General features: G+C 39.7%; 1 protein-coding gene across 4 annotated transcripts in view; it reads left to right on the plus strand.

Annotated features, from left to right (window-relative positions):
- The window catches only part of SFMBT2 (Scm like with four mbt domains 2), a 313750-nt gene that overhangs the window by 73613 nt on the left and 212932 nt on the right, over positions 1 to 27205 (plus strand). For all 4 annotated transcript variants that reach the window (XM_069765309.1, XM_069765310.1, XM_069765307.1 and 1 more), the window contains exon 2: positions 17916 to 18068. In XM_069765309.1, coding sequence (XP_069621410.1) covers positions 17960 to 18068 — 109 coding nt within the window. In that variant the 5' untranslated portion in view covers positions 17916 to 17959. The remainder of the gene's footprint in view (positions 1 to 17915; positions 18069 to 27205) is intronic.

A 27205-nucleotide genomic window follows, 5' to 3' on the forward strand; every position in this document is an offset into this window, starting at 1 on the left:
AATATATAGCCATTTTTCCACTTGATCTACTCAAACTTTATCCGGTATTTTTAAATGATCACATTTTTAAAAGCTGAAATAAAAAGTGATCATTTGAAAATACCATTTTTTAAAAAAAAAAATACCTTTTTTCAAATAAATTGAAAAAAAAAACAATGCCACTTGTGCTGAGGAAATCCTCCAGCCCTTTTTTAAATACTGTTATAGTGTCTGCCATTACTACCTGTTGTGGTCGAGCATTCCACAGTCTGACCCTTCTAGGAACCCTTTCTTATTTAGATACTGGAATTTGCCTTCCCTCCATGTGTAATGCATGTCCCTTGGTCCTTAGTATGGTCTGTGGAAGGAATAAATCATTTGCAAGTCCTATATGTTGCCAATCCATATATATAGCTCTCCCCTGAGGCCTCTTTTTTCCCCAACTTTTCCAACCTCTCCTCATATGAGAGACTGTCCATCCCTTGTAGTAATCTAGTTATCTGCCTTTGAGCTGACTCTAACTTCTGAATATCCTTTTTAAAACATGGAGACAAAAACTGTATCCCGTATTCATGGTGTGAGTGATTTATAGAGGGGTATTAAAAAATACTTTTGTTTCATGAACTCACCACGCAGGGTATGTGAGACTCCACTTTTCGTATGGAACCTGCTTGTTCTGCTGGCTGGAAGACTTAAGAAAGAAGTGGTGTAGGAATAACCAGGTACAACCACTTCTAAAAAATGATCTCTATGACTAAGGGCAGAGTTTCACAACAGAAATGTGTGTGAAAAGATATGTATCAATAAACCACCAAAAACCATTTTAATGGTTACCGAATAAAGAAAATTGTTTAATTTTTATTAGTTATTGCACCTTCTATATCCTCCACCACTTCTTCTTTATAGAGGGGTATTAATTCATTTGGATCACAGAATTTTTTTTTTTTGTTATGCACCCTAAAATCTTGTTTGCTTTTGCAGTTGCTGCTTGACATTGAGTTATCTGCTCAGCTTTTTTGGAATATCCATGTCCTTTCCTAGTTTTGTAATCCTTAGACATGGCTTAGCTTTGCAAAGGAAGATTTGTGAAGGGAGTGGTTGTCAACATTGATTTCAGGCTCATTGGTGGCCGATGAGCCCATCATAAAGTACTTCCATTTAATTAATATGCCGCAATATGATTACTCTGTTCCCCTGTTCCCCGTGCAATACATTTTATGTATCAACATTGAACTTCTTCTGTCATGTTTGCCCAAGCTGACATCTTAACTAGATCATTTTTTAATATTATACAGTCTAATTTAGTTTTTATTATCCTACAAAGGTTTGTCACCAGAAAAGACTAACACTTTACTGTTAACCACTGGTGGACGCATTAAGGGCCTCTGTGCAAGAACAACATATGGTCCCTATGCAAATCAAATAGCTCATCATGATGTACGATTCCACCTGTTTTGGTCCTCTTTACCTCTTGGGCCCCTATGCGGCTGCACAGGTTGCATCAGTGATGTGTCCATCCCTGCTTTTAACCGTACACAGAAGGTTCTTAAATGGGTATTCCCATCTCTAAGATCCTATTCTAATATGCAGGGAATAAAAAATGGGTCCAAACAGATCTTTGTGGTCCCCATGTCTGACTTTATTCCATTTAGAGAATGTACCATTTACAACGACTTTTGTTTGCTATTAGCCAGTTCCTTACCTATCTGCATATACATGATTTCCCCCAGTCCTTGCTTATGTTATGTGCTATTATATGAAATGCCTTTGCAAAATCAAGATACGGTAAATCACATCAGCCACATTACCAACATCCAGATTCGCGCTTAACTTCTTATAGAAACTCAACATGTTGTTTAGACATGACATGACTTATCTTTCATTTATCAATGCTGGTTGTCAGTTATTATATTCTTTACAAAATATTTCTGATGAAAAGTACTTGTTTAATATATCAGCCTTTTCTTTGCCCTCTGCAATTCTATTACTGTGATCATCTTTTAAGGGGCCGATGCCATCAGATTTTTCTTTTAGACATTAGTATATTTACAACATTTCTTGAATTAATTTTATTGGCGTTGTCGGATTTGTTTCTCTGTAACTAACTTTTCTTACTGTAGCAAAATGAAAAAATTATGTCAGAATAGATAGACAAGTTTACGTGCATTGCTTATGTGTAATTTCTTACTTGCACAATTATAATTTATGTAATCAAATTTATGTGAATGAATCCTTTGTGTCTATTTGATTTTCTGTTAATTTGTAAACATTATTAATTTTAAACTACCGGTATATATAATTTATAGATATAAACTATTCCCATAGCCTAAAACCACCATTACCCATAATTGTACATTTTTACTGTTTAATATTTCTATATTTGTTTTTTGGAAACCTGGGTACCTATTGGTATGGCTGCTGTTGTGGTTTCAAAAGTTGATGTCATCTTGTTTTCCTAAAGTCCTGGTAGAAAACATACATTATGGGAAAGCTGGCTGTTATTATTTGCCTTTAGGAAAAGGAAATAATGTTTCCGGCACACCGAATAGTTAAAATGAAAAGGGAAGGGTAGTCCTATGACTAGGGGTGCACTGCTGCAGTGCCAGAAATGCGTGAGTTACTTTTATTGTTTTATTTTTAGTCAGGTCCAAATAAACTTTTTTCATTTTAACCGGTCAGTGCGCTGGAAACATATCCTTACCTTTTCCTACGTTTACTGAATGCACCAGCAGGATGGGCACCCACCGGACACATGCTAGCAAACTCGCTTGGATTCCAGCTGGATACTACTCATGTGGAGACTCCATGTCCCTCTTCCCTGTCTATTATTTGCCTTTATCATTCCAAAATTTGGGGAAAATTGGTCTGAAGTCCCTGTGAGACCTGTAATAGTGGTCATATTGTGTGTCACCCAGCTTTTTTTTATTAAAATAAATAACTAATATTAATTTTATAAGAGCAAATATCAATGTAACAGAGAAGGCCAACTCAAAGACAAATTTGCTGGTGATTTTTCAACTTAATGATTACATAGTTAAAATCTATGGTGAAAAGAAAAATATAATATATCCCACACAACTCTGCACCTTACCATCTAAGATGAAAGTCATGAAATAAAAGACTGCCATGGTGAGTGCCCCATACTTTTTTCGAATTATTTAAAAATTTAATGTAATATAATATGAGTCCCCACGGACGCAACCCCTAAAAGTTGTCTTAGCTAATCCATAGAAATCCTCTTTAAAGGGACTCTGTCACCCCCAAAATCGTATATGAGGTAAGCCCACCGACATCAGGGGATTATCTTCAGCAATCTGTAATGCTGTAGATAAGCCCCTGATGTATCCTGAAAGATAAGAAAAACAGGTTATATTATACTCACACACAGGGGCGGTCCCGCTGCAGTCCAGGTCCGATGGGCATCGTGATCCGGGTCCAGCGCCTCCTATCTTCTTACGATGATGTCCTCTTCTTGGTCTTCACGCCTCAGGTCCGGTGCAGGCGTACTTTGTCTGAGGGCAGAGCATAGTACTGCAGTGCGCAGGCGTCGGGACAGGTCAGAGAGCCCCGGTGCCTGCGCACTACAGTACTTTGCTCTGCCTTCATCAGGGCAGACAAAGTACGCCTGTGCCGGAGCCGCAGCAAGAAGACAAGAAGAGGATGTCATTGAATGAAGATAGGAGGCCCCGGACCCCAACGCCCATCAGACCGGACCGCAGCGGGACCGCCCCTGGGTGAGTATAATCTAACTTGTTTTTCTTATCTTTCAGGATACATCGGGGGCTTATCTACAGCATTACAGAATGCTGTAGATAAGCCCCCGATGACGATGGGCTTACCTCATATACGATTTTGGGGGTGACAGGTACCCTTTAACTCCCTCATATGAAAAGAACAACAAACTTTCTAATATACGGTACTTACCAGTAAAATTCTGGTTGTCGTCTTTCCGCATACTATGGCACATTGTATTTTTAGTTATGGACTACTTGTCACTGTGATTTTATGTGGATCATATGAATTATCACATAGAAATCATAGCTCACACTAATTGAAGCTTCCCAAAGGTATATTGAAAATATCTTGTTCTTTTTTTAAATAAAATGTAAACACTATGTAAAAAATAATATTGCCTCTGATATGGCTGACCAAATGCACCCTGCTGATAAGAGTGAAACTTTTTCGGAAGAAAAAAGTAGAAGAGAAGAATTAAACAAAGATTTTGATCGAGGACAATTTATTTGTCATCCGATTAAGGCATTGTCTATTACTTTTGGTGTATTAAGTAGAATATTGGTAATGGAGAATATATCAAGGACCTACAACTGTTATCCATTGATTTCATGACTTAATGTCGTAACGACTTGAGTAAAATTCCTCAAATTCTCATGGTCCAGGAAGACAGAGAAGTTTTTATAGTGTAAAAGATTTAAAGAGGAAAAAATGTAAAAAGAAAAACCCAACCCATTTATGGAAGCCACATTAAATAAGTGTATTATTTTTTTATCAGGAGATGTAAATTTCTAGTAACAGGTAGAATTTAATCCTGCCATGCCATCTCTGTAGATATTTAGTATTAGTTGAATGCCAAGATCATGCTTAGAATAAAATTCATTTTATCTTTTGCAGATAAAGTCTACATAAAAATGTCAGCGAATGGGTTGGTCTGATCATTCTTTGATTAATTGTGTCTACTCTGCAAAATGCCAGCATCATAATAATATTTAGAATCTGTTATTAGTTAGACGCAGATTAATATCTAAAGTCAGAAACACAGTAATTATTTTTTTTCTTTTTAAAGTTCATCTCTTTTGAAATTCTAATTACAAGTCACGTGCCGAGTGCTGTCAGATGTCTTCTCTGGGAGGAAATTTCTTACACAAATCAGTATTTTTTCAGCATCTATGCTGTGTCCACACATTGCGTTTGAAGTGTTCTCTTCAAAAGTCTGGGAAATATGCAAACCAATTCACTTCTTGATGACGTGATATAAAGAAATATGTATAGATGAACTTCAGTAAGTTTTTCAAAGAACCAATTTTAAAGATGGAAATATAACCCAGTGTAGAAGCTGCCAAAGGCAGAAATTGGAAAACAATTTTGGGGCAGACTGCCGCAAAATGGGAGTCCGCTAGTGATATAGAAAATAGAGCAGGACATATTGTGGTTTAGGGAAATGCTAAAACAACTGAGATATTAAGGTACAATATCTGAACAAACAAGTACAACCTACGGTATTTTGTAAAAATATGTTAACCTGGATCTTTTTGTGCTTTGGAGATCCCCGATTGTGTATTAAAATGAAGGTGCACCCATTGAATTCAGTGTTACATAATTATTTTCTCACTTTTCTTTTCATTACATATAATATGCATAACATACTAGGTTTAAAAAAATCTAATCAGCCATGATATAACAATTTTGGAGCTTCATTTCGTATATATAGTGTTGTGCTGTACCACTGGGGCTTTCTTAGGCTCATTTTTCCTCTCCTTTCCAGAAGATTTTACAGCAAGGTTCCTTATCAGAGGCAGGATTTCAATGACTATTAACTAGAGAAAAGTGAACATCGTCGGCTCCCTCCTTATTCGGCAAGTATAGCGCTTACTGTAGAAGCTGCATCGGGAACCCGGATACTTGGCGCGCTCCTGATAATGAACTGTTCAGCGCCACAGCTGCATGTGTTGCGGCTGTATGACAGTCCCAACACACAGGCTCTTCATTCATGTATTATGACTGTCACACAGCCATGACACATGCAGCTGCGATGCTGAACAGCTGATTATCGGGAGCGATCCTGGTATCCTGGTTCCCGATGCAGCTTCTTTGGTAAGCGCTATAGCTTGTGAAATGAGGGAGTCGACGATGTTCACTCATCTCTACTAGTAACACCACTATACACAGCTGACAACACAGGGTCCACCAGTCACAATTGGCAAAGCTCCCTCCCTACATAATGAGATTTGTACAGGCTCATTAGATGCTTCATTATAAAAGATATGTCTGGGGTCTGAATATATTGGCTATCTACATGTGTTGTTTCCTGAAACAAAAAAGAAGTTAGAGACTAAAAATTCCCCAGTGGCCAATTTGAAAAATTGCAGCATTACTAATTTAATTTTTTTTAGCAAAGCTTGTGATATGAAAAAAACAGACATTAAAAATACATGGAACACAAAAAATTGATATAAAGAATAGGTTATTTTCTGGTGATAGTTTACCTTTTATAGTCTGATACTGTTAATTAACACTCATTGGAGAGGGTCATAGTATCAGCTTGTAAAATAGGAATAACAGAGGTAGAGCACAACACTATTTTGTAATTTTGATTTAATTACAGATTGTGATGTGAAAAAAAAAATGTTGATTTAAAGGGAACCTGTCACCCCCAAAATCGAAGGTGAGCTAAGCCCACCGGCATCAGGGGTTTATCTACAGCATTCTGTAATGCTGTAGATAAGCCCCCGATGTATCCTGAAAGAGGAGAAAAAGAGGTTAGATTAAACTCACCCAGGGAAGGTCCCGCTGCGATCCAGTCCAATGGGCGTCGTGGTCCGGTCCGGGGCCTCCCATCTTCATAGGTTGACGTCCTCTTCTTGTGTTCATGCTGCAGCTCTGGTGCAGGCGTACTTTGTCTGCCCTGTTGAGGGCAGAGCAAAATACTGCAGTGCGCAGGCGCCGGGAAAAGTCAGAGAGGCCCGGCGCCTGCGCACTGCAGTACTTTGCTCTGTCCTCAACAGGGCAGGCAAAGTACACCTGCGCTGGAGCTGCAGCGTGAAGACAAGAAGAGGATGTCATCGTAAGAAGATTGGAGGACCGCGACGCCCATCGGATCGGACCGCCCCCCCCCCCCAGGTGAGTATAATCTAACCTCTTTTTCTCATTTTTCAGGATACATTGTGGACAGAACGCTGTAGATAAGCCCCTGATGCTGGTGGGTTTAGCTCACCTTTGACAGGTTCCCTTTAACCCCTTTACCCCCAAGGGTGGTTTGCACGTCAATGACCAGGCCAATTTTTACAATTCTGACCACTGTCCCTTTATGAGGTTATAACTCCGAAACGCTTCAACGGATCCTGGTGATTCTGACATTGTTTTCTCGTGACATATTGTACTTCATGATAGTGGTAAAATTTCTTTGATAGTACCTGCGTTTATTTGTGAAAAAAACGGAAAATTGGCGAAAATTTTGAAAATTTCGCAATTTTCAAACTTTGAATTTTTATGCAATTAAATCACAGAGATATGTCACACAAAATACTTAATAAGTAACATTTCCCACATGTCTCCTTTACATCAGCATAATTTTGGAACCAATTTTTTTTTTGTTAGGGAGTTATAAGGGTTAAAAGTTGACCAGCAATTTCTCATTTTTACAACACCATTTTTTTTTAGGGACCACGTCTCATTTGAAGTCATTTTGAGGGGTCTATATGATAGAAAATGCCCAAGTGTGACACCATTCTAAAAACTGCACACCCTAAAGGTGCTCAAAACCACATTCAAGAAGTTTATTAACCCTTCAGGTGTTTAATAGGAATTTTTGGGATGTTTAAATAAAAATGAACATTTAACTTTTTTACACAAAAAATTTACTTCAGCTCCAATTTGTTTTATTTTACCAAGGGTAACAGGAGAAATTGGACCCAAAAAGTTGTTGTCCAATTTGTCCTGAGTACGCTGATACCCCATATGTGGCAGTAAACCACTGTTTGGGCGCATGGGAGAGCTCGGAAGGGAAGGAGCGCTATTTGACTTTTCAATGCAAAATTGACAGGAATTGAGATGGGACGCCATGTTGCGTTTGGAGAGCCACTGATGTGCCTAAACATTGAAACCCCCCACAAGTGACACCATTTTGGAAAGTAGACCCCCTAAGGAACTTATCTGGATGTGTGGTGAGCACTTTGACCCACCAAGTGCTTCACAGAAGTTTATAATGCAGAACCGTAAAAATAAAAAATCATATTTTTTCACAAAAATTATATTTTTGCCCCCAATTTTTTATTTTTCCAAGGGTAAGAGAAGAAATTGGACCTCAAAAGTTGTTGTCCAATTTGTCCCGAGTACGCTGATACCCCATATGTGGCAGTAAACCACTGTTTGGGCGCATGGGAGAGCTCGGAAGGGAAGGAGCGCCGTTTGACTTTTCAATGCAAAATTGACAGGAATTGAGATGGGACGCCATGTTGCGTTTGGAGAGCCACTGATGTGCCTAAACATTGAAACCCCCCACAAGTGACACCATTTTGGAAAGTAGACCCCCTAAGGAACTTATCTGGATGTGTGGTGAGCACTTTGACCCACCAAGGGCTTCACAGAAGTTTATAATGCAGAGCCATAAAAATAAAACAAATTTTTTTTCCCACAAAAATTATTTTTTAGCCCCCAGTTTTGTATTTTCCCTAGGGTAACAGGAGAAATTGGACCCCAAAAGTTGTTGTCCAATTTGTCCTGAGTACGCTGATACCCCATATGTGGGGGGGAACCACCGTTTGGGCGCATGGGAGGGTTCGGAAGGGAAGGAGCGCCATTTGGAATGCAGACTTAGATGGAATGGTCTGCAGGCGTCACATTGCGTTTGCAGAGCCCCTAATGTACCTAAACAGTAGAAACCCCCCACAAGTGACACCATTTTGGAAAGTAGACCCCCTAAGGAACTCATCTTGATGTGTTGTGAGAGCTTTGAACCCCCAAGTATTTCACTACAGTTTATAACGCAGAGCCATGCAAATAAAAAATATTTTTTTTTCCACAAAAATTATATTTTAGCCCCCAGTTTTGTATTTTTCCAAGGTTAGCAGGAGAAATTGGACCCTAAATGTTGTTGTCCAATTTGTCCTGAGTACGCTGATACCCGATATGTGGGGGGGAACCACCGTTTGGGCGCATGGGAGGGCTCGGAAGGGAAGGAGCATCATTTGGAATGCAGACTTAGATGGATTGGTCTGCAGGCGTCACATTGCGTTTGCAGAGCCCCTAATGTACCTAAACAGTAGAAACCCCCCACAAGTGACCCCATATTGGAAACTAGACCCCTCAATGAACTTATCTAGATGTGTTGTGAGAACTTTGAACCCCCAAGTGTTTCACTACAGTTTATAACGCAGAGCCGTGAAAATAAAAAATCTTTTTGTTTTCCCACAAAAATTATTTTTTAGCCCCCAGTTTTGTATTTTCCCAAGGGTAACAGGAGAAATTGGTCCACAAAAGTTGTTGTCCAATTTGTCCTGAGTACGCTGATACCCCATATGTTGGGGTAAACCCCTGTTTGGGCACACAGGAGAGCTCGGAAGGGAAGGAGCACTGTTTTACTTTTTCAACGCAGAATTGGCTGGAATTGAGATCGGACGCCATGTCGTGTTTGGAGAGCCCCTGATGTGCCGAAACAGTGGAAACCCCCCAATTATAACTGAAACCCTAATCTAAACACACCCCTAACCCTAATTCCAACGGTAACCCTAACCACACCTCTAACCCTGACACACCCCTAACCCTAATCCCAACCCTATTCCCAACTGTAGATGTAATCTAAACCCTAACCCTAACTTTAGCCCCAACCCTAACTGTAGCCCCAACCCTAACCCTAACCCTAGCCCTAACCCTAGCCCTAACCCTAACCCTAGCCCTAACCCTAGCCCTAACCCTAGCCCTAACCCTAGCCCTAACCCTAGCCCTAACCCTAACCCTAGCCCTAACCCTAGCCCTAACCCTAGCCCTAGCCCTAACCCTAGCCCTAACCCTAGCCCTAACCCTAGCCCTAGCCCTAACCCTAACCCTAGCCCTAACCCTAGCCCTAACCCTAGCCCTAACCCTAGCCCTAGCCCTAACCCTAGCCCTAACCCTAGCCCTAATGGGAAAATGGAAATAAATACATTTTTTTTTATTTTTCCCTAACTAAGGGGGTGATGAAGGGGGGTTTGATTTACTTTTATAGCGAGTTTTTTAGCGGATTTTTATGATTGGCAGCCGTCACACACTGAAAGACCCTTTTTATTGCAAAAAATATTTTTTGCAATACCACATTTTGAGAGCTATAATTTTTCCATATTTTGGTCCACAGAGTCATGTGAGGTCTTGTTTTTTGCGGGACGAGTTGACGTTTTTATTGAAAACATTTTTGGGCACGTGACATTTTTTGATCACATTTTATTCCGATTTTTGTGAGGAAGAATGACCAAAAGCCAGCTATTCATGAATTTCTATTGGGGGAGGCGTTTATACCGTTCCGCGTTTGGTAAAATTGATAAATCAGTTTTATTCTTCGGGTCAGTACGATTACAGCGATACCTCATTTATATCATTTTTTTATGGTTTGGCGCTTTTATACGATAAAAACTATTTTACAGAAAAAATAATTATTTTTGCATCGCTTTATTCTCAGGACTATAACTTTTTTATTTTTTTGCTGATGATGCTGTATGGCGGCTCTTTTTTTGCGGGACAATATGACGCTTTCAGCGGTACCATGGTTATTTATATCTGTCCTTTTGATCGCGTGTTATTCCACTTTTTGTTCGGCGGTATGATAATAAAGCGTTGTTTTTTTGCCTCGTTTTTTTTTTTTTTCTTACGGTGTTTACTGAAGGGGTTAACTAGTGGGACAGTTTTATAGGTCGGGTCGTTACGGACGCGGCGATACTAAATATGTGTACTTTTATTGTTTTTTTTTTTTATTTAGATGAAGAAATGTATTTATGGGAATAATATTTTTTTTTTTTTTTCATTATTTTGGAATATTTTTTTTTATTTTTTTTACACATTTGGAAAAATTTTTTTAAACTTTTTTACTTTGTCCCGGGGGGACATCACAGATCAGTGATCTGACAGTTTGCACAGCACTCTGTCAGATCACTGATCTGACATGCAGCGCTGCAGGCTTCACAGTGCCTGCTCTGAGCAGGCTCTGTGAAGCCACCTCCCTCCCTGCAGGACCCGGATCCGCGGCCATCTTGGATCCGGGGCTGGAGGGAGCAGGGAAGGAGGTGAGACCCTCGCAGCAACGCGATCACATCGCATTGCTCCGGGGGTCTCAGGGAAGCCCGCAGGGAGCCCCCTCCCTGCGCGGTGCTTCCCTGCACCGCCGGCACATCGCGATCATCTTTGATCGCGGTGTGCCAGGGGTTAATGTGTCGGGGGCGGTCCGTGACCGCTCCTGGCACATAGTGCCGGATGTCAGCTGCGATAAGCAGCTGACACCCGGCCGCGATCGGCCGCGCTCCCCCCATGAGCGCGGTCGATCGGCTATGACGTACTATCCCGTCCAGGGTCAGATAAGCCCAGGGCACCTCGACGGGATAGTACGTCTAAGGTCACAGAGGGGTTAAACAAAAGGTAATTTTTTGATGATAGTTTCCCTTTAAGGACACACCTTTTTGGAAAGGGCATTGCCACCATCCAGATGCCAATTTATCTTGTTCATGCTTACATCAATATATACAATGATGGTTGGAATACAAAATATATTTATAGGGTTAGATTTGTTTAGCTACTCATGTCAGTTTTTTATTAACTAAAAATTGTTGTCCTTTGCCTATTTTCCTTTTCCATTTTTCTTAAATGTTACAATGCTGTCATCGTTTTTAAAAAAGGCGTGTGTAGTATAGATGGGAAGCAAATGCTGACTCGCAGAAATGGCATAATTTTTGCCAATAATTGCCATAAGTTACAGTGGGTAACAGATGTTAAAAAATGTAGTAAGATGTCTCACATCATACCATCTGCTCCAAATATGGCGGCCAATATGTCATGTTACTAATAACAAATTCGGTTCACAGCAATACATAAATACCTAGCACAGGATGCACACCCACCAATAAAGAGCAGATTAATTTTATCTTTTAGCAGGTAATAAATTGCATAAACTATAATTTTAGCCCAGTGTTACAAACCAACATACAATTATAGCAAACCACTAGAAAGCAGAAATAACATAGCCCGAGATGATGATCCCTTTAGGCAGGAGGGGCCTCTCCACACCTTAAATGTCCTAACATTTGTAGTTTCCCCAAAGCAATAATTGCGTTGCGATGGTTAGGTGCATTCTCTTTCAGATTGGAATATTCTTGAGTAAATGATCATTTCCCCTGGAAGCAGTGGATGATTGACTGACTTAATGTCACTTTCATCTAGATAGGAAAGCTAACAGCCAGAGGTGACTTGGCAGAAAGAAGAAATGAATGCTATGTTTCTGTAGACTGAAGAGCGCTCGTGAACCCTGGCTCTCACATCTGAGATGCGATGTGACTATTTCCTAGTGCGCAGCAGAAATTCCAGTTGCTGCGTTTCTCCAGGCTTCTCATAGGACCTATTCTCTGGCAGTAAAGTCAACACAATCTTTATTGATATTGGCAGCGCTGCCCGAGTCTGCTAACAGTACACAAGCTTGTAACATTGCATTAATTGTCCAACTAAAGGAGTGGAACACATACATTTTTACGCGTAACATATGCTGCTTTGATTAGAAACTAATTAAAAGTGCAGTCCCTCACAGGATTAATGTCTACTAATTGCACCTTTCTATTCATTAATAACACGGCTTTCACTGACGAGTGGAGGTCTGCTGCCACCGAAAGTAATTGGAATTGTACATAGTCACGTGATAGGATCAAGAGTATGTCAAGTCATTCTGAAAAAAAAATCTGCATTAACAAAGCTTGTTTAGGTATTTAATGTGAGTGGGTTCCAGACAATTTACAAGTACCAATTATATGCCATTACTAATATTATCTAACCTTGGTTGGTGACAACAAACGTTAGATTGCTGGTTGGAGCTTTTAAGAATCACGGTATTAATAACAGACTATTCTGACTGATGGGAGTGTAAGTTGAGCACACATACACAGAGTTCATGTATCACTATTTAATCTGAAATTGACAACAGTTTGCAGTTAAAAGTATTGAGCCGCCATTGCAAATTAGATTTATTTGCAAACACTTCAAACTTTGTGATGCCAGAATTAAACCATGAATCAAGAACAATTTAAATAACTCAACATGACTAATATAACAAGTGGTATATCCAAATGTATCACAAAGCGTCACTTTTAATAACTGTGGCAGACTCAGGATTATTCTACTCCTTCATGACAAATTCCTTTAATACTAAGTGAGCACTCTTTGCTGTTTTGATCTGCTGAAAATGTGGCGCACAGCAAGACAACAACTTCTCGTAGTTTTCCTGAGGAGTCTTAGTCCATTTCTCATAGGCAATGTCCTCCAGATCACTTATATTCTTGCATTTGCGTGCTGTAACCGCCTTCTTCAAATTCCACCCAAAATTTTCCGTGGGATTTAAATCAGGTGACTGTGAAGGTCACTCTAGAACCTTCCAGAACCTTTGCAGAAACCAAGTCTTTGTGGACAATGATGTATACTTGGTATCATTGTCCTGCTGAAAGGTCTAATCACATCCAAGCTTCAGCTTCCCTCAAAAAAATGCCTGACTTTTTCTCCTAGAATTCATAATATTTCATTTAATCCATCTTATCCTACACATGCTGCAGGTTTCCCATGACAGAGAAGAAAAAAGCAACCCCAGCACATTGCTGAGCCACCACCATGCTTCACTTTGGGTTTCACTGAGCCACCGCCATGCTTCACCGTAGACTTCACTGTGCCACCACCATGCTTCACTGTTGGCAGTGTGTTCTTTTTAGGATATGCTTCTTTTTCCTCTTTGTGACATACTGCTGATCCATAGGCACGGAAAGTTAGAGTTTTGTTTTGTCACTTCACAGAACAGAAATCGCCAAACTTCTTTGGTTTATTTATATTAGAGTGGACTTTCCTCATTTTATTTTTATCGGTCAGCAGTAGAGGTGTATGTCTTTTAATTCAGGCATGGAGACCTTTAGTGTTTGTATGTGCCTTACTATGTAAACTGAAACCTCAGTGTCTGCTGCCAGCAAATCTTGCTGCAGGTGTTTTGTAGTCACCCAAAGGTCAGCACTCTTTTGGCCACATCCAGGTACTATAAACAGCAATCCTTTTTATTTTTTATTTTTTTTAAAATAACCTTTTTGTCCACTATCTTACCAATAGTGGTGATAGGTAAGTTTTATGACTTAACACGTGTAGGAGATTAGTGAGAGCCCAGATTTTCACACCCCACTTGTCTCTCAAAAATCAATGCATTGCTCAAGAGTCAGAAGTGCAGAGCTTTTGCCTGAGCACAAATACCGAGAGGTGGGTGTACTGGCTCAGTAGACCCCACCAATCTGCTACATATGTTAGGTCATTTTCAATAACTATTTGCAGATAATGAAATTTGTTAACACCAACAGATATTTTGTAAGGATAAAATTGCATCTCATTTGGTTTGATTGTCCTAAGATGAAATCTTCATATCCCTTATGATTGATTTGTCCCTCGGATATCTTTCATAGGCCATTTACATATAACTATTGTGTTTGAAAGACTAATTTGTAGACATGCCAGATCAGTTTTCTAGCAGATAATATGAACAGGTCATATACACATCAAATTAGATTGATATTACTTTGAATGCATAGACAATTTGTCAGATATCTGTATGGGTGAAAAGAATGTTTTTAATTTACATGACTTCATGCAAAATTACAGAATCTCTGAATTATTTCTAATGAATTTGAGACTAATAACAAGTGAACTTTAAGAGTAACCAACTTTTTTTATTAATTGTTCATAAATCAATAGTACACATGAAAATAAACAACTTTGGGATATATTTTATCAGATAAAATCTATTTTCAGTGAAGTCAGATGTATCACATTACCGAGATATGAAATGGCAGTTGGTGCTTTTAAAATTCTATGGAGGAGGGAGGAGCTATAAGCAGACACACCCATTTTGCTGCAAGTTTTCCTGAAACAACAGTTACAGTTGTCCATAGAACTTTATGAGCACCAACTGTCATCTCCTTTTTTCCGTAATGGGAAAATCTGTGTTCTTGGAATTAAGCAGTTTTAAGACTGAATCATCAGTCCAGAAGGAGAAAGAAGCAGATTGCTCTTGATAAGATATATTACAAAATTTCTTATTTGTACATGTACTATAGATTTATGTAAATAAATATATATATACAACAGTAATTACCCCTGCAGATTTCTATTATGGAATGGGTGCAGAAACGTAGCAGATCTGCACAAAGAAGTCACATGCTCCTTTTTTGAATCTGCTATGTTTTCTGTGCAGATTTTTCTGCACCATTAGCACAGCATTTTTTTTTTTGCCATTGATTTACATTGTACTGTAAATCACTTGCGGATCTGCAGCATTTCTGCGCAGAAAAAAAAGCTGCAGATCTGCAGGAAATCTGCAACGTGTGCTCATAGCCTTACTCTTAAAATGAGTGCTTCTTCGGTGAGCAAAAGTAGAACCAGCTGAGTAATTCTTGAGTGACCCAGTTGTTTTGACTTTTGTGACCATACAGAAAGCCTGCTAAGGATTTTGTAAGAATAATTCTTGCACATGACAATCACATTTTGGCCCCAATATATACATATATGTATACAGTATATAGATCTAGATATCTTATTGTTGTGTATATACAGCTCTGGCAAAAATGAAGAGACCCCCACATCAAAACCCTGTCATGGGCAGCCCAATCTCCAGACCTGAACCCCATTGAAAACCTCTGGAATGTAATTAAGAGGATGATGGAGAGTCACAAGTCATCAAACAAAGAAAAACTGCTTACATTTTAGTGCCAGAAGCAGTGTGAAAGACTGGAGGAAAGCATGCCAAGACGCACGGAAGCTTTGATTATAAATCATGGTTATTCCACAAAATGTTGATTTCTGAACTCTTCCTGAGTTAAAACATTAGTATTGTTGTTTCTAAATGATTATGAACTTGTTTTCTTTGCATTATTTGAGGTCTGAAAGCACTGGGTTTTTTTTTTTAAATTTTTTCCATTGTTCTTTGTCAGAAGAAAGACCCAAAATGTATTGTTTGGAAATTTGGAGACATGTCAGAAGTTTATAGACTAAAAGAACAATTTAAATTTTACTCAAAAAATATACCTATAAAGAGAAAAATCAGACAAACGGAACATTTTGCAGTGGTTTCTTAATTTTTGCAAGAACTGTATATAGATATACGTATAGAGAGAGAGATTGAGATGTATTGTTGTGGGCTGTAGCAGTTAATATTTCAGACCGAGGAGCTTTTAGAGAGAGATGGTTGATAACGGAGAGCAGGGTGTCCCAGCGATCTGGATAATGAGCTTATTTCCAGCATCAATATTGGCTTAGTTTAGCGTCTCTGATATGCACACGGCTTTCATCCATGTAGCGCTCCGTCACATAATGATGTGTCCTTGTCAGAATACCGAGAGCTTTTCACAAGTCCTTACATGATGCCACTTAACAACGTGTTGTATTTATATTTGTACCCCAGAGTTCAATTTAAGGTGATGGATCGGGCGCTGCTGAGTTAATACACAACTCCCCGAGCAGCCACACTCGATCTGTCCTTGACGGCAAAGCAAGAGGAGAAATGCTTGCGTTACAAATAGCCCTATTGTATGAGCAGAACCCATTCATTTCAGCTGAACATTTGATGTACAGACCGTGTATTCTAAAACTCCAGAGGGAACAGTAAATATTCGTTAGCACGCCATTCCGCTAATGTCTTGTAACGAACCAACGTGATGATCTATGTACACAGTGTACACTGGCTTCCTGATACAGATCTGGCTGTGTAGTCTGAAGTGCCGGTTTCTAGTAAAGTCTACTCGGGAAAGTACAGACTTAATAACTGGGATTTATAAGCATATTATAGGCTGGTTCGTCCAGTTACCAAACAGCGGTCATCCTGTCAGTTGATTACTAGAGGTTTTCTCGTAGAGGGATTATTTTTGGACATAAATCAGCAAAGTGTTTCTTCATCCTTCCACGTGCGCCATAGATGGAAATGTTTTCTCATTGGATTGAGCAGTGCATTTACTGTCTTGTGAAATGACATGTCATATCCTGACCAGGAGGTAATTGGCATAGGGAGTGCACAGATTCTTTAGAATTACATGGATTATTACGAATATTAGCAGCAGTGTTCTTATTATTTCAACATTTAAGCGTTGTTTATTAAAAAACAAATCATACGGTAATTTATCCCATTATGCAAAGCTGACATTCTGAAGCATCATTGTAGCATCGCAGCACATGTTAGATATGATGCAAGGGAAGGTGGGCACTCATCACTTTATTGCAGTTTTCATAAACAGAGAATGTGGAGGCAAATGTGGCTGACAGCCGTTTCGCCAGAGAATTACGCTTCCTCTGAGCCTCGGGGAAAGCCTGAGTGCCCTTTCTTTGCATCGTATCTACAATTGGACGCCAAGGCATTCCTTTTCTGCAAGTGACTGAGTGCGTGATTGTGCAGGATGTGATTGGGATTCTTATTAAGTACTACAAGATTTGTAGGATGGCTCTTAGGCCAGGCTGGTTTCACACCATGTTTTTGTTGCTTCCTGGGTGTATCCGTTTGAATAAGAAGGAAACATATTCGGATAGATTCATTGTTGTCTTCAGAGAATATAATGGGTGAAATGTGAGTCCGATGAGTATCAATTTTACATTTTTTGAAGAGACCGTAGTACTCCGGAAAGCTTGTGGTTTGTTACATCTTTTCAGTTAGCCATTAACAGGTATCAACCTCTGAGGACTCTCAAATCTTAACGTCCGTAAAATGGAGCACCAGTAGACATACTTTAGTGCCGAGCATCAGCCTCTAACCTAATGAATATATGGGACATGTGCTCGGCCCCATAGACTAACATTGCTCCGAGTGTGATCCGATGTTTTATGGATTGGACTCAGACCGAAAATACGCTCCTTTGCACCGGCCAAAATGATGACTAATATTACTGTTACTTCATATGAGATAACATTGTATATTGTACATAATATTATATGAATGAAGAACATAGCTCATTGTGCTTTTTTTTATCTAGGGACTGCATTTCCTATAATGATCTAGAAAAAGAAAAGAAAAGAAATGTCAGCAATGGAGACCAGGGGGCCGACAATACAAGGAAACCAAGACAAAACAAACCTACATATGGAAAACAGCCCAAGTAATGGCAGCAGAGAATTGTTTGGATCAGGTGAGTTCATAAGGATATTACTTATGGAGTTATTCATTATTGTGCCAGACATTTATACTAATTATTCAGAAACATTTTAACCCCTTCATGATGCAGCCAATTTCCGTTTTTTGCATTTTTTGTTTTTTTCCTTCCCTTCTTGAGAAACCCATAACTTTTTTATTTTTCGGTCCACATAGATATATGAGGGCTTGTTTTTTTGCGGGATGAGTTGTACTCTTAACACTATTCTCTTTACCCCATAGTGTACTGAAAGACAGGAAAAAGAATTTCAAGTGGGGAGAAACTGTGAAAAAAAAAACCACAATCCTGAATTGTTTTTCAATGTACACATCCTGTTCATCAATAAGACTATGGCAATACCAAAAATGTCCAGTTTTTTAAATTATTTTAGTGGTGAAAAAAAATCAGAAATTTGCAAAAAAAATTACATATTGGGTTTGAGTAACCATTTTCCAATACCCATAACGTTTTCATTTTCTGTCGTTGGAGCTGTGTGATTGCTTGTTTTTGCTGGGCGAGACAACGTTTTTATTTATACCATTTTGGGATAGGTTTGATATTTTGATCTCCTGTTACAGCATTTTTTGTGGTATTGCAGTGACCAAAAAAAACACAATTTTGTCATTTTTCAATTTTTTTCATTAAGGGTATTTACCAATCGGGTTCATTATTTTTATATTTCGATAGTTCAGTCTTTTCTGAATGTCACAATACCACAAATGTGTATTTTCATTTAGTTATTCATTTATTATTTATTTTTTTGAATTATTTTAGCAGTGCCCTTAGGGAACCTGAAAATGCGATCATCTGATCGCTTGTGCGATACACAACAAAGTCACAGCATTTATGTATATAGTAAAAATCACTCTCTCCTTTTAAGCTCGGCCACAGGCTAGGTTCAGAGGCGCTCAACAGACCCCTTGTCTATTATAGCAACTCATCGGCAACCCGCAATTACATGATGGGTGCGCCGATGGACGTATAGAATGAAGCACCCCCATATTGGCACATGTTAAATGCTGCAGTCAGAGTTTCACAGCGGTTGTTAACAGGTTAATAATCGCGGGTGGAGCAGAGTGTTAGCGGCAGGTCCTGACTGTAACACACCGACATCATCTGCTGAGTATGGGTTGAGTTCCCATACACCCACTTCCGACTTGAGCTTTACATGTAGGTCGCATGTCGTCAAGTAGCTGAAAACAAACTTTTTATTTAGTGATAGAGTTGTAAAGTTGTGTCACAGGGACAATGGGTCCATATGTTTTGTTTGTTTTCTAACTTCTTTTATTTTTTGTTTGTAGGAAGGTCTTTTTACAAATTTTTGGTGAACTTTTATTTAATGCTTTTATTTTTTGGGCTTGGGACATCAATGATAACACGATCCGATGTAATGGCTACTTCCTCACTGAACTTGTAGCAGCCATAGAATAATTAATGTTGTGCAACCACTTACACAATGAGGTGTTTTTTCCACATGCAGGGACACAGTATTTAGGCTGGGATCACACCTGTGAGTGTGATGCAAGAAACTTGGTCGAGTCTCTCGCATCAATAGCCGGCACTGCCGCCGGCACTCGGGACTAGAGTGTTCAACTGCCTAGAAATTCATTCAGCCGCACACTCCGGTCCCGAGTGCCGCCGGGTATTGATGCGAGAGGCTCGCCCGAGTTTCTCGCATCACACTCGCAAGTGTGACCCCGGCCTTAGACTGAGTACTGTATTTAGTGCTGTTAATGACAGGGAACTAATCATGTCATTCAGACACATTAGTTAATTGAGCTGTGATGGATAGCTGCTGATGAAGTCACTATCAAAAGTGTAATATAATTCCATTACTAAAAATGTTGAGTGCAAAAATGATATACAGTTATGGTCATTGGTCACTAGTAGACATATACTATGGATGATCGTGTTTGAGGTGAGTTTCCTGAAAAATGACATTTTACGCCAAATTTGAACATTTTGAGATTTGATTTGCACTTAGCAAAAAAAACAAACAAACATGCCCAGCACTGTTTCCCACACTGCTGATATATCAGCGAGCAGGCTATTGATTTGAATAATGCAGTATAAGCCCCAACCACTACAAGTAGGCGGAGTCTAGTAATAATGCAGTTTAGACCTCATATATTCAGCGTTTGCAAATGTCTTGGCCTATCCTAAATCTAGGGCATCAGTGTAGTGGGCAACCTCTTTACGTTCTTATGGTCAGAGGGGTCATAGCTCGCTTTTACCTGTAAAGTGTAAGCTCTTATGGTGAGCGAAGTTTTCTCTCTCTCCTCTCCCTATGTGTATTTTATGAGCAATTACAATCTTTTCAGTATTGAGATTTGCACAAATTTTTAAGTCGCAAATCTTAATTTTGGGGAAAATTTGGCAAAGTTCGCAAATTCAAATTTTAAAAGATCTGCTTATCCTCTAGTCACTAGGTGTCTTCATTCTGAGCAATTTGCTGTCAATCTGTAGTTACAGAAAAGCAGGATGGATTATAAGAAGTGAGTGCATGTCCTTACAGCTGTCATGGTGCTTCGAGCTCCTACATAGACGGTGTTACAGGACATCCACTCAGTCTCCAAGTACACAGTAGGAAAGCTGTTGGACTTTTTCCATGTTGGGATCTATCTATGACTGTTTTTTTCAATTATTATCTCAGTTTGTTCAATTGCCTGCCCATTTTTATAGCAAATTAGTGGTCTTATACTAAAATTCTCTCTTTCCCCTTGGCTTGTTTTCAATGTCATCTGTTTCCCTCACAATTATTCTACTTGTCTCCTTACATTCCTCCACTCTTTCTTTACATGTGTTGTGCTTTGAAAAGCTGGAAACAGCCGTGCCATTCTTACACCGGCACTGTAAACCAGCTTTTCCATCACAAGCCCTCAGAGTACAAAGCGGTGTGAAACTTGGTTACATTGCTTGTTTCAGAGATTCATGGCTGTTATAACTGCACAAAACACACTCGTACATATAGATATTGTATAATATATGCTGGTACGGACTGGGGCTGAAATTCAGCCCTGGCATTTGAAATCACACAGGCCCATGTTGTCCCCGTCCCATGAACCAGATGGGATATATTACTAATATTACCCTGGATAGAGGAAAGGAAGATTTTCTACAAGACCAATATTTCTAATGATTCCCATGGCCTGCTGGGGTAAGTGACGGAGTCAGCAACTTTGTGCTTCATCACAACTCTTAAGGCTGCCGTCACACTAGCAGTATTTGGTCAGTATTTCATCAGTATTTGTAAGCCAAAACCAGGGGTGGGTGATAAATGCAGAAGTGGTGCATATGTTTCTGTTATACCTTTCCTCTATTTGTTCCACTCCGGATTTTGGCTTACAATTACTGATGTAAAATACTGACCAAATACTGCTATGGGTGTCTTGAGAACAGTGATTCTGTTAGCAACGTAGCAGACAAGGCAGCCCACAACCAGACAGGCCCTTCTGGCATTTGTCAGAATTGCCAAATGGCCAGTCCGGCCCTGAATATATCTATATATATAATTGTCTAAGGGTTTTTCCGTCTGTCTGTCTTTCTGTCTGTCTGTCTTTCTGTCTGTCTGTCTGTCCTGGAAATCCCGCGTCTCTGATTGGTCGAGGCCGCGACCAATCAGAGACCGGCACAGCATCGACGTAGAAATCCCGCGTCTCTGATTGGTCATGGCCTGGCGGCCTCGACCAATCAGCAACGGGCACAACGATGATGTCATAAAGGACGTAGAAATCCCACGTTTCTGATTCAGCGACGGGCACAGTATCGACGTAGATGTCATAATGGTTGCCATGGCGACGATGATGTCATAAAGGTTGCCTCGACCAATCAGCGACGGGCACAGTCTGCCGCGAATTCTGGAATCATCATTGTCTATATACTATGGGGACATGCATATTCTAGAATACCCGATGCGTTAGAATCAGGCCACAATCTAGTATATATATATATATATATATATATATATATATATACTAGATTGTGAAACATCGCGGACAGGGTCCTCTCTCCTCCTGTACCAGTCGTGACTTATATTGTTTAATATTACTGTACTTGTTTTTATTTTGTATTCCCCCCCTCGCATGTAAAGCACCATGGAATAAATGGGGCTATAATAACAATAATAATAATACTATATGTTCTAGAAAAAAAATAAGTTTATAATGTAATACTCTATGTACCATAGATTAAAGCCACCGTGGCACTTCGGCTGTGTTAAAGTGCCCATTTTTTTCGTGATTGTTCCTAAATTTTGTACTCATAAGTTAATCCAGACTCCATATCCCTAATTTAAACCTCAGACAAAACCTTTAACATTACAAGAACAATAAACAAAACCCTAAAAATTAAGTTAGACTCCCAACTAGACATCTAAGTTAATGCATAAATGAGATTCCTAATTTAATTCAAACTTCAGATGAAACTTTAAAAGGAATATCTATCATTTCAACGAACTTTACATTAATTAATAGTTCAAGTAAATATAAAAAAAATTGTAATAAACAGTGTCTTATCAGATAAATTAACTTCTTTCTCCACTTATTAGCCACTTTTTTCCCTATCTCTGCCTCCTATACTCATCATGTACTCTGAAAAACAACTCAAAGAAAGATGAGCAGCCAGCTCACTCTAGTATCATAAGCTCTATAGAGAAGGAAGGAGAGAGGAGCACTTAGCACAATGAGATCCGACAGACACAAATAGATTTAGCTTTAATATCTAGTAAATGTATTTCACCTCAGTGATAGATTCACAGTAACACAGCTCAGTACTGCTCTATAATGTTTTCAATGCTGCTTCTTTTCTCTGTGTGCTGCAGATAAAGAAGAAAAGGGATCAATCTTTCTCTGTGTGCTATGTAAGAGAGGTGTCATAGCAGCTAATATCCACCCACTAGCTTAGAGAGAACTTAAAATTGGAGATTGAAACTGTTTAAAAATAAAGGATACAAGTCATACTATATTAGATAAATTTGGCAGTGATATAAAGATTAATAAATGAAGTGTAGTTGTGCAGTGACCCATGGGAGAGTAGAAGACATTAGCGAAGACACACTTGCTTCTGATTATTATTAGGTACCCCAGATTTATGCAGAAAATGTACATGCTAGCAGTTTCATCTTTTTGTTTCCATGAGGACAGTGCAAAATAGACAGCAAAAATAGGACAAGGTAAAAGAAATTGCAGTTCATATAAGAATAATGTCAAAATAAATCACACAAATAAAAAATATGCATTAGTGATGAGTGAGAGTGCTCGGATAAGGCTTTATCTGAGAAGGCTCGGGTGCTAACCGAGTGTCTTCCGTGTGTTTGAAAAATATGTTCGAGTCCCCGCAGCTTATCTGAGCATGTTCACTCATCACTAATAGGCATGTATTCACACTACTGAAAAATAACTTATGGCAATTAATGATCTTTATTTGTATAACTGGTAGATTTAATTTATCTATTTATTGTTCAGGAATGGTTTGGAAAACATGACATACAGTTTAAGGTGTTGACTTGACTTCCAAATTCCCCAAACCTAAATCTGACTGACCATATGTAGGATGTGCTGGAAAACAAGCCAGATCCATACAGGTCCCAATTCACAGCTTGCTAGACTTAATAGTGTACGTCCTTGTGGCACCCCAGGAGTCCAGTTGCCACAATGGCATTGCCTTCCTCACGGGGGGAGGGTGGTGATGTCATGCCCGGGAGTAAGGATGGATCCCCTTGGCAGGTAACACAAACATGCAACACATTCCTAACTCCAGACCAGAAGAGGGAGCTCTTAACCCGGGTTCAGGGTAGCTTCCCTAAAAGTTCTGGCCTGAAGGCGGGGTTAGGAGTTCTTTGTGAGACAGCAAAGGGAGAGGAAGCGTTTGAGGATAGAGACTGGGAGTGGAGCTGTTACTGAGTTCTTCCCAGGAATAAGCGCACAAGAAACTGGACACCGGAGTCCATTGTTGTATGGGTACTAAATGCCCAGCAACTAGAACCGGAGGGCAGGAGATTGCAGGTCTCCTTGCCCATCTGACACCTGGAGGCACCACAGCAAGTCTGGAGCCTGGGGCTGCCAGTGAGAAGACAGTGCCCATGAAAGGCTCATGCTGTCAACCATAGGGGTTAGGAGAAACAGACACTAAGAGAAACTTGTGTAAAGCTTCAGGCAGCAAGGGACCGAGAGTACAGCGCAAAAGGAAGGCTTCCGAACCCACCTGACTAGGTGGATCCTTAGATACTCCCAGGCTGCCTGGACCCCATCAACACCTGTAACCTGTGCCCCGGATTTCACCTGCAATTTCATCAGTAAAAGGTAAAGGAAACTGCAATACATGTGTCCTCCAATTGTTTCCTGCACCCTCAGTCCTGCTCCCCACCATTTATCATCCCTTACCAACTGCACCGGTAGCCCTGGGGAACCAAGCTCTACCTGTGGGGAGCTATACCAACTCTGCTGCAACACCATCAGCCCCAGTGGTCCCCTTTAAGCAGTTTCGGCCATCCCTGGTCAAGTACCACAGGTGGCGTCAAGAACATTTCTCCATAGACTTTATTTTCCACTACACTTCATCACCTTTAATTGGACGCCCAGGGCCACGACTGGGTCACCGCTGCCGTGACCTTCCTCTTTAAGAACTGTGTCTGGCCCGAGTATCCCACGGTCCTAGCGGGCGCTCCTTCCTTGTATGTAGAAAAATGAGAATAATGTGTAGAGGAATGGACTGTGTTGGGTTTTATAAATCACATTGACACATCTGCTTTTAGATATTAGCAGAGGCCTGCTAATGTCTATGTGATACGATAATGAGCGTCCGGTTCTCTATCTCCAAGGCTCCGATATCCAGTTGTAAATCTGAATTTCCAGCACTGTATACAGAGCAGGAGGCTCTATATCCCATATGTAGTGATATGAGCAGGCCTATGCTGCTCTGTAAAGTGAAATTGTCATATCACAGCCTGGCTGCATGATTGCAGTCAGGTATATTATTCTCTGAAATGCCATAGTATTTAAAATATATTTTGAAGATCCATTGATGACCAGAACCCAGACTAGTCCGGTGGACCCCCAGGCCGGCTCCTCCCAGCACTGCAGCAGGTGATTGACAGGTCTCTCCCTATGTATACACGACAGGGAGAGAGACCTGGCAATCTCCTGAATTCCCTGAGAGGTTACCTTTAACAGCAGCTTTGTCAGTGAACGTGATTTAAAAAGCCAGATATTGTGTGTACTCCTGCACTATAATGATTTTTCTATGTAATTGGAGGGACACTAATGAACCTTACATCTTCCTGATAGATATCTCATGCCTCCTGAGAGGTCTTGTGGTATCTGCACCTCGATGATCGGCTGTTCTGGCAGGAATAGTGGAAGCAATATTATTAGGCAGGTGGATTCAGGTTCACATATATTTTTAATTTTTATGAGCTGCCATTTTCTCTTACTATTTTATATTTTTCACCAAGCGTTTCATTTTTTCCCCTTAATTAACCGTGAATAGGCCAAACATGCCACTGTGAAATATTGCTTCTATTAAGTTTTCTCTTTAAAATGAAAATAGGGAAATAAATGCCATGCCACTTAATGATTACAATCTAATTTGTCAGCTTAAACTATTATCTAGTGAAGCATGGGAGTCCAGTTTATTCTGTATAGTACATTGTGAAATGTATTCCACAAGGATCTGCTGAACGGCGTGCTAAAGATAATGAACCTTGGCAGCTACCAACTTAGGATAGTTTCTAATTGCTAACACAGCAGATTCATGCTGAGCAGGGACAAGCGTTACACTTTAAAGGATTTCAGGAAATATTTTTAGATACAATGCTTAGTCGATTGACATAATTAAGAAGCAGGACCTTCAAAATACAATGTATTCGGCTATATTTATTTTTATTATGGTTCTACGTCAGGATATGTTCAATATATTCTACAGTGTAATGTCTTTGTTGTATATTTCTCTCCATAATGTTAATTACTTATTTATAGTCAAGATTATGTTTTTTCCTTTAAGACAAATAATTATTTATTGATAAAAAAAAAATCATTTCCACATTACCCCTACAGCAACCAACTAAATTTAGCTCCATACTCGGGACCATGGTGGCTGGTCCTGAGAGGTAGGACCTTGACCGGTATGATAATTCTGTTTGTAACTAGCTCTCAATGAATCCTGATGGATCCTTTGACTTATAATGGGGTCCTCCATCAAGTTTCCATCATTTTTTACGTGGAAGAAATAGTGTGACAGATTGCACTGTACTTGTTATAAAGAAAAAAAATAAACACCAGACTTGGAACCCCGCACTAATGTTAACATTATATCCACAACCACAAGTCCTCATTCAGAAGTTCATGAACCATGTGTTCTGTCAGTGATTTTCATGGATAGAACACGTACCCACTAATGACTATGGAGCTGTTCACATGTATGTGGTTTAATTTTGTGGACCATGTGTCCACTACAAAAATTACAAATGTATGGCTGTTTTACAGTTATATGAAAAGGTTTGGGCACCCCTATTAATCTTAAGCTTAATGTTTTCTAAAAAATTGTTTTTTTGGCAACAGCTATTTCAGTTTCATGTATCTAATAACTGTTGGACACAGTAATGTTTCTGAAATAAGGTTTATTGTACTAACAGAAAATGTGCATGCGCGGCCGGAACTCCGCCCCCACCTCCCCGCAACTCACAATGGGGCAACGGATGCGCTGGAAAAATGCATCCGCTGCCCAAGTTGTGTGGCGCTTGCACAGTATGCGTCGGTACGTCGGGCCGATGCAGCGCGACGGCCCCGTACCGACGCTAATGTGAAAGTACCCTAAGTCTTTGGGTTCGTGAAAAACACAGACACCACATGGATGGCATCAGAGTGTAATCAGCCTGCTGTACATGATTATTATTTTAATAAATAAGAGAAGCTTTGTAATTCATCTATTTATTTATGAAAATCACCGATGAAACACTGATGGTAAAAATTGACAAAAGTTGATGAAACTTCCATCCAAAACACTGATGAAACTGGACCGTTTTTTTGTGTACATGAAAAATCACTGATGTCTGAATGAGGCCTAAAAACTGCATTAAAGAAGCCCTCCCATGAAGTTTTTTTCTCTAATCATGTGTATGTGTATGTAATATAGTATGT

Source organism: Ranitomeya imitator, chromosome 4, assembly GCF_032444005.1.
Source record: "Ranitomeya imitator isolate aRanImi1 chromosome 4, aRanImi1.pri, whole genome shotgun sequence".
Classification (NCBI taxonomy): domain Eukaryota; kingdom Metazoa; phylum Chordata; class Amphibia; order Anura; family Dendrobatidae; genus Ranitomeya; species Ranitomeya imitator.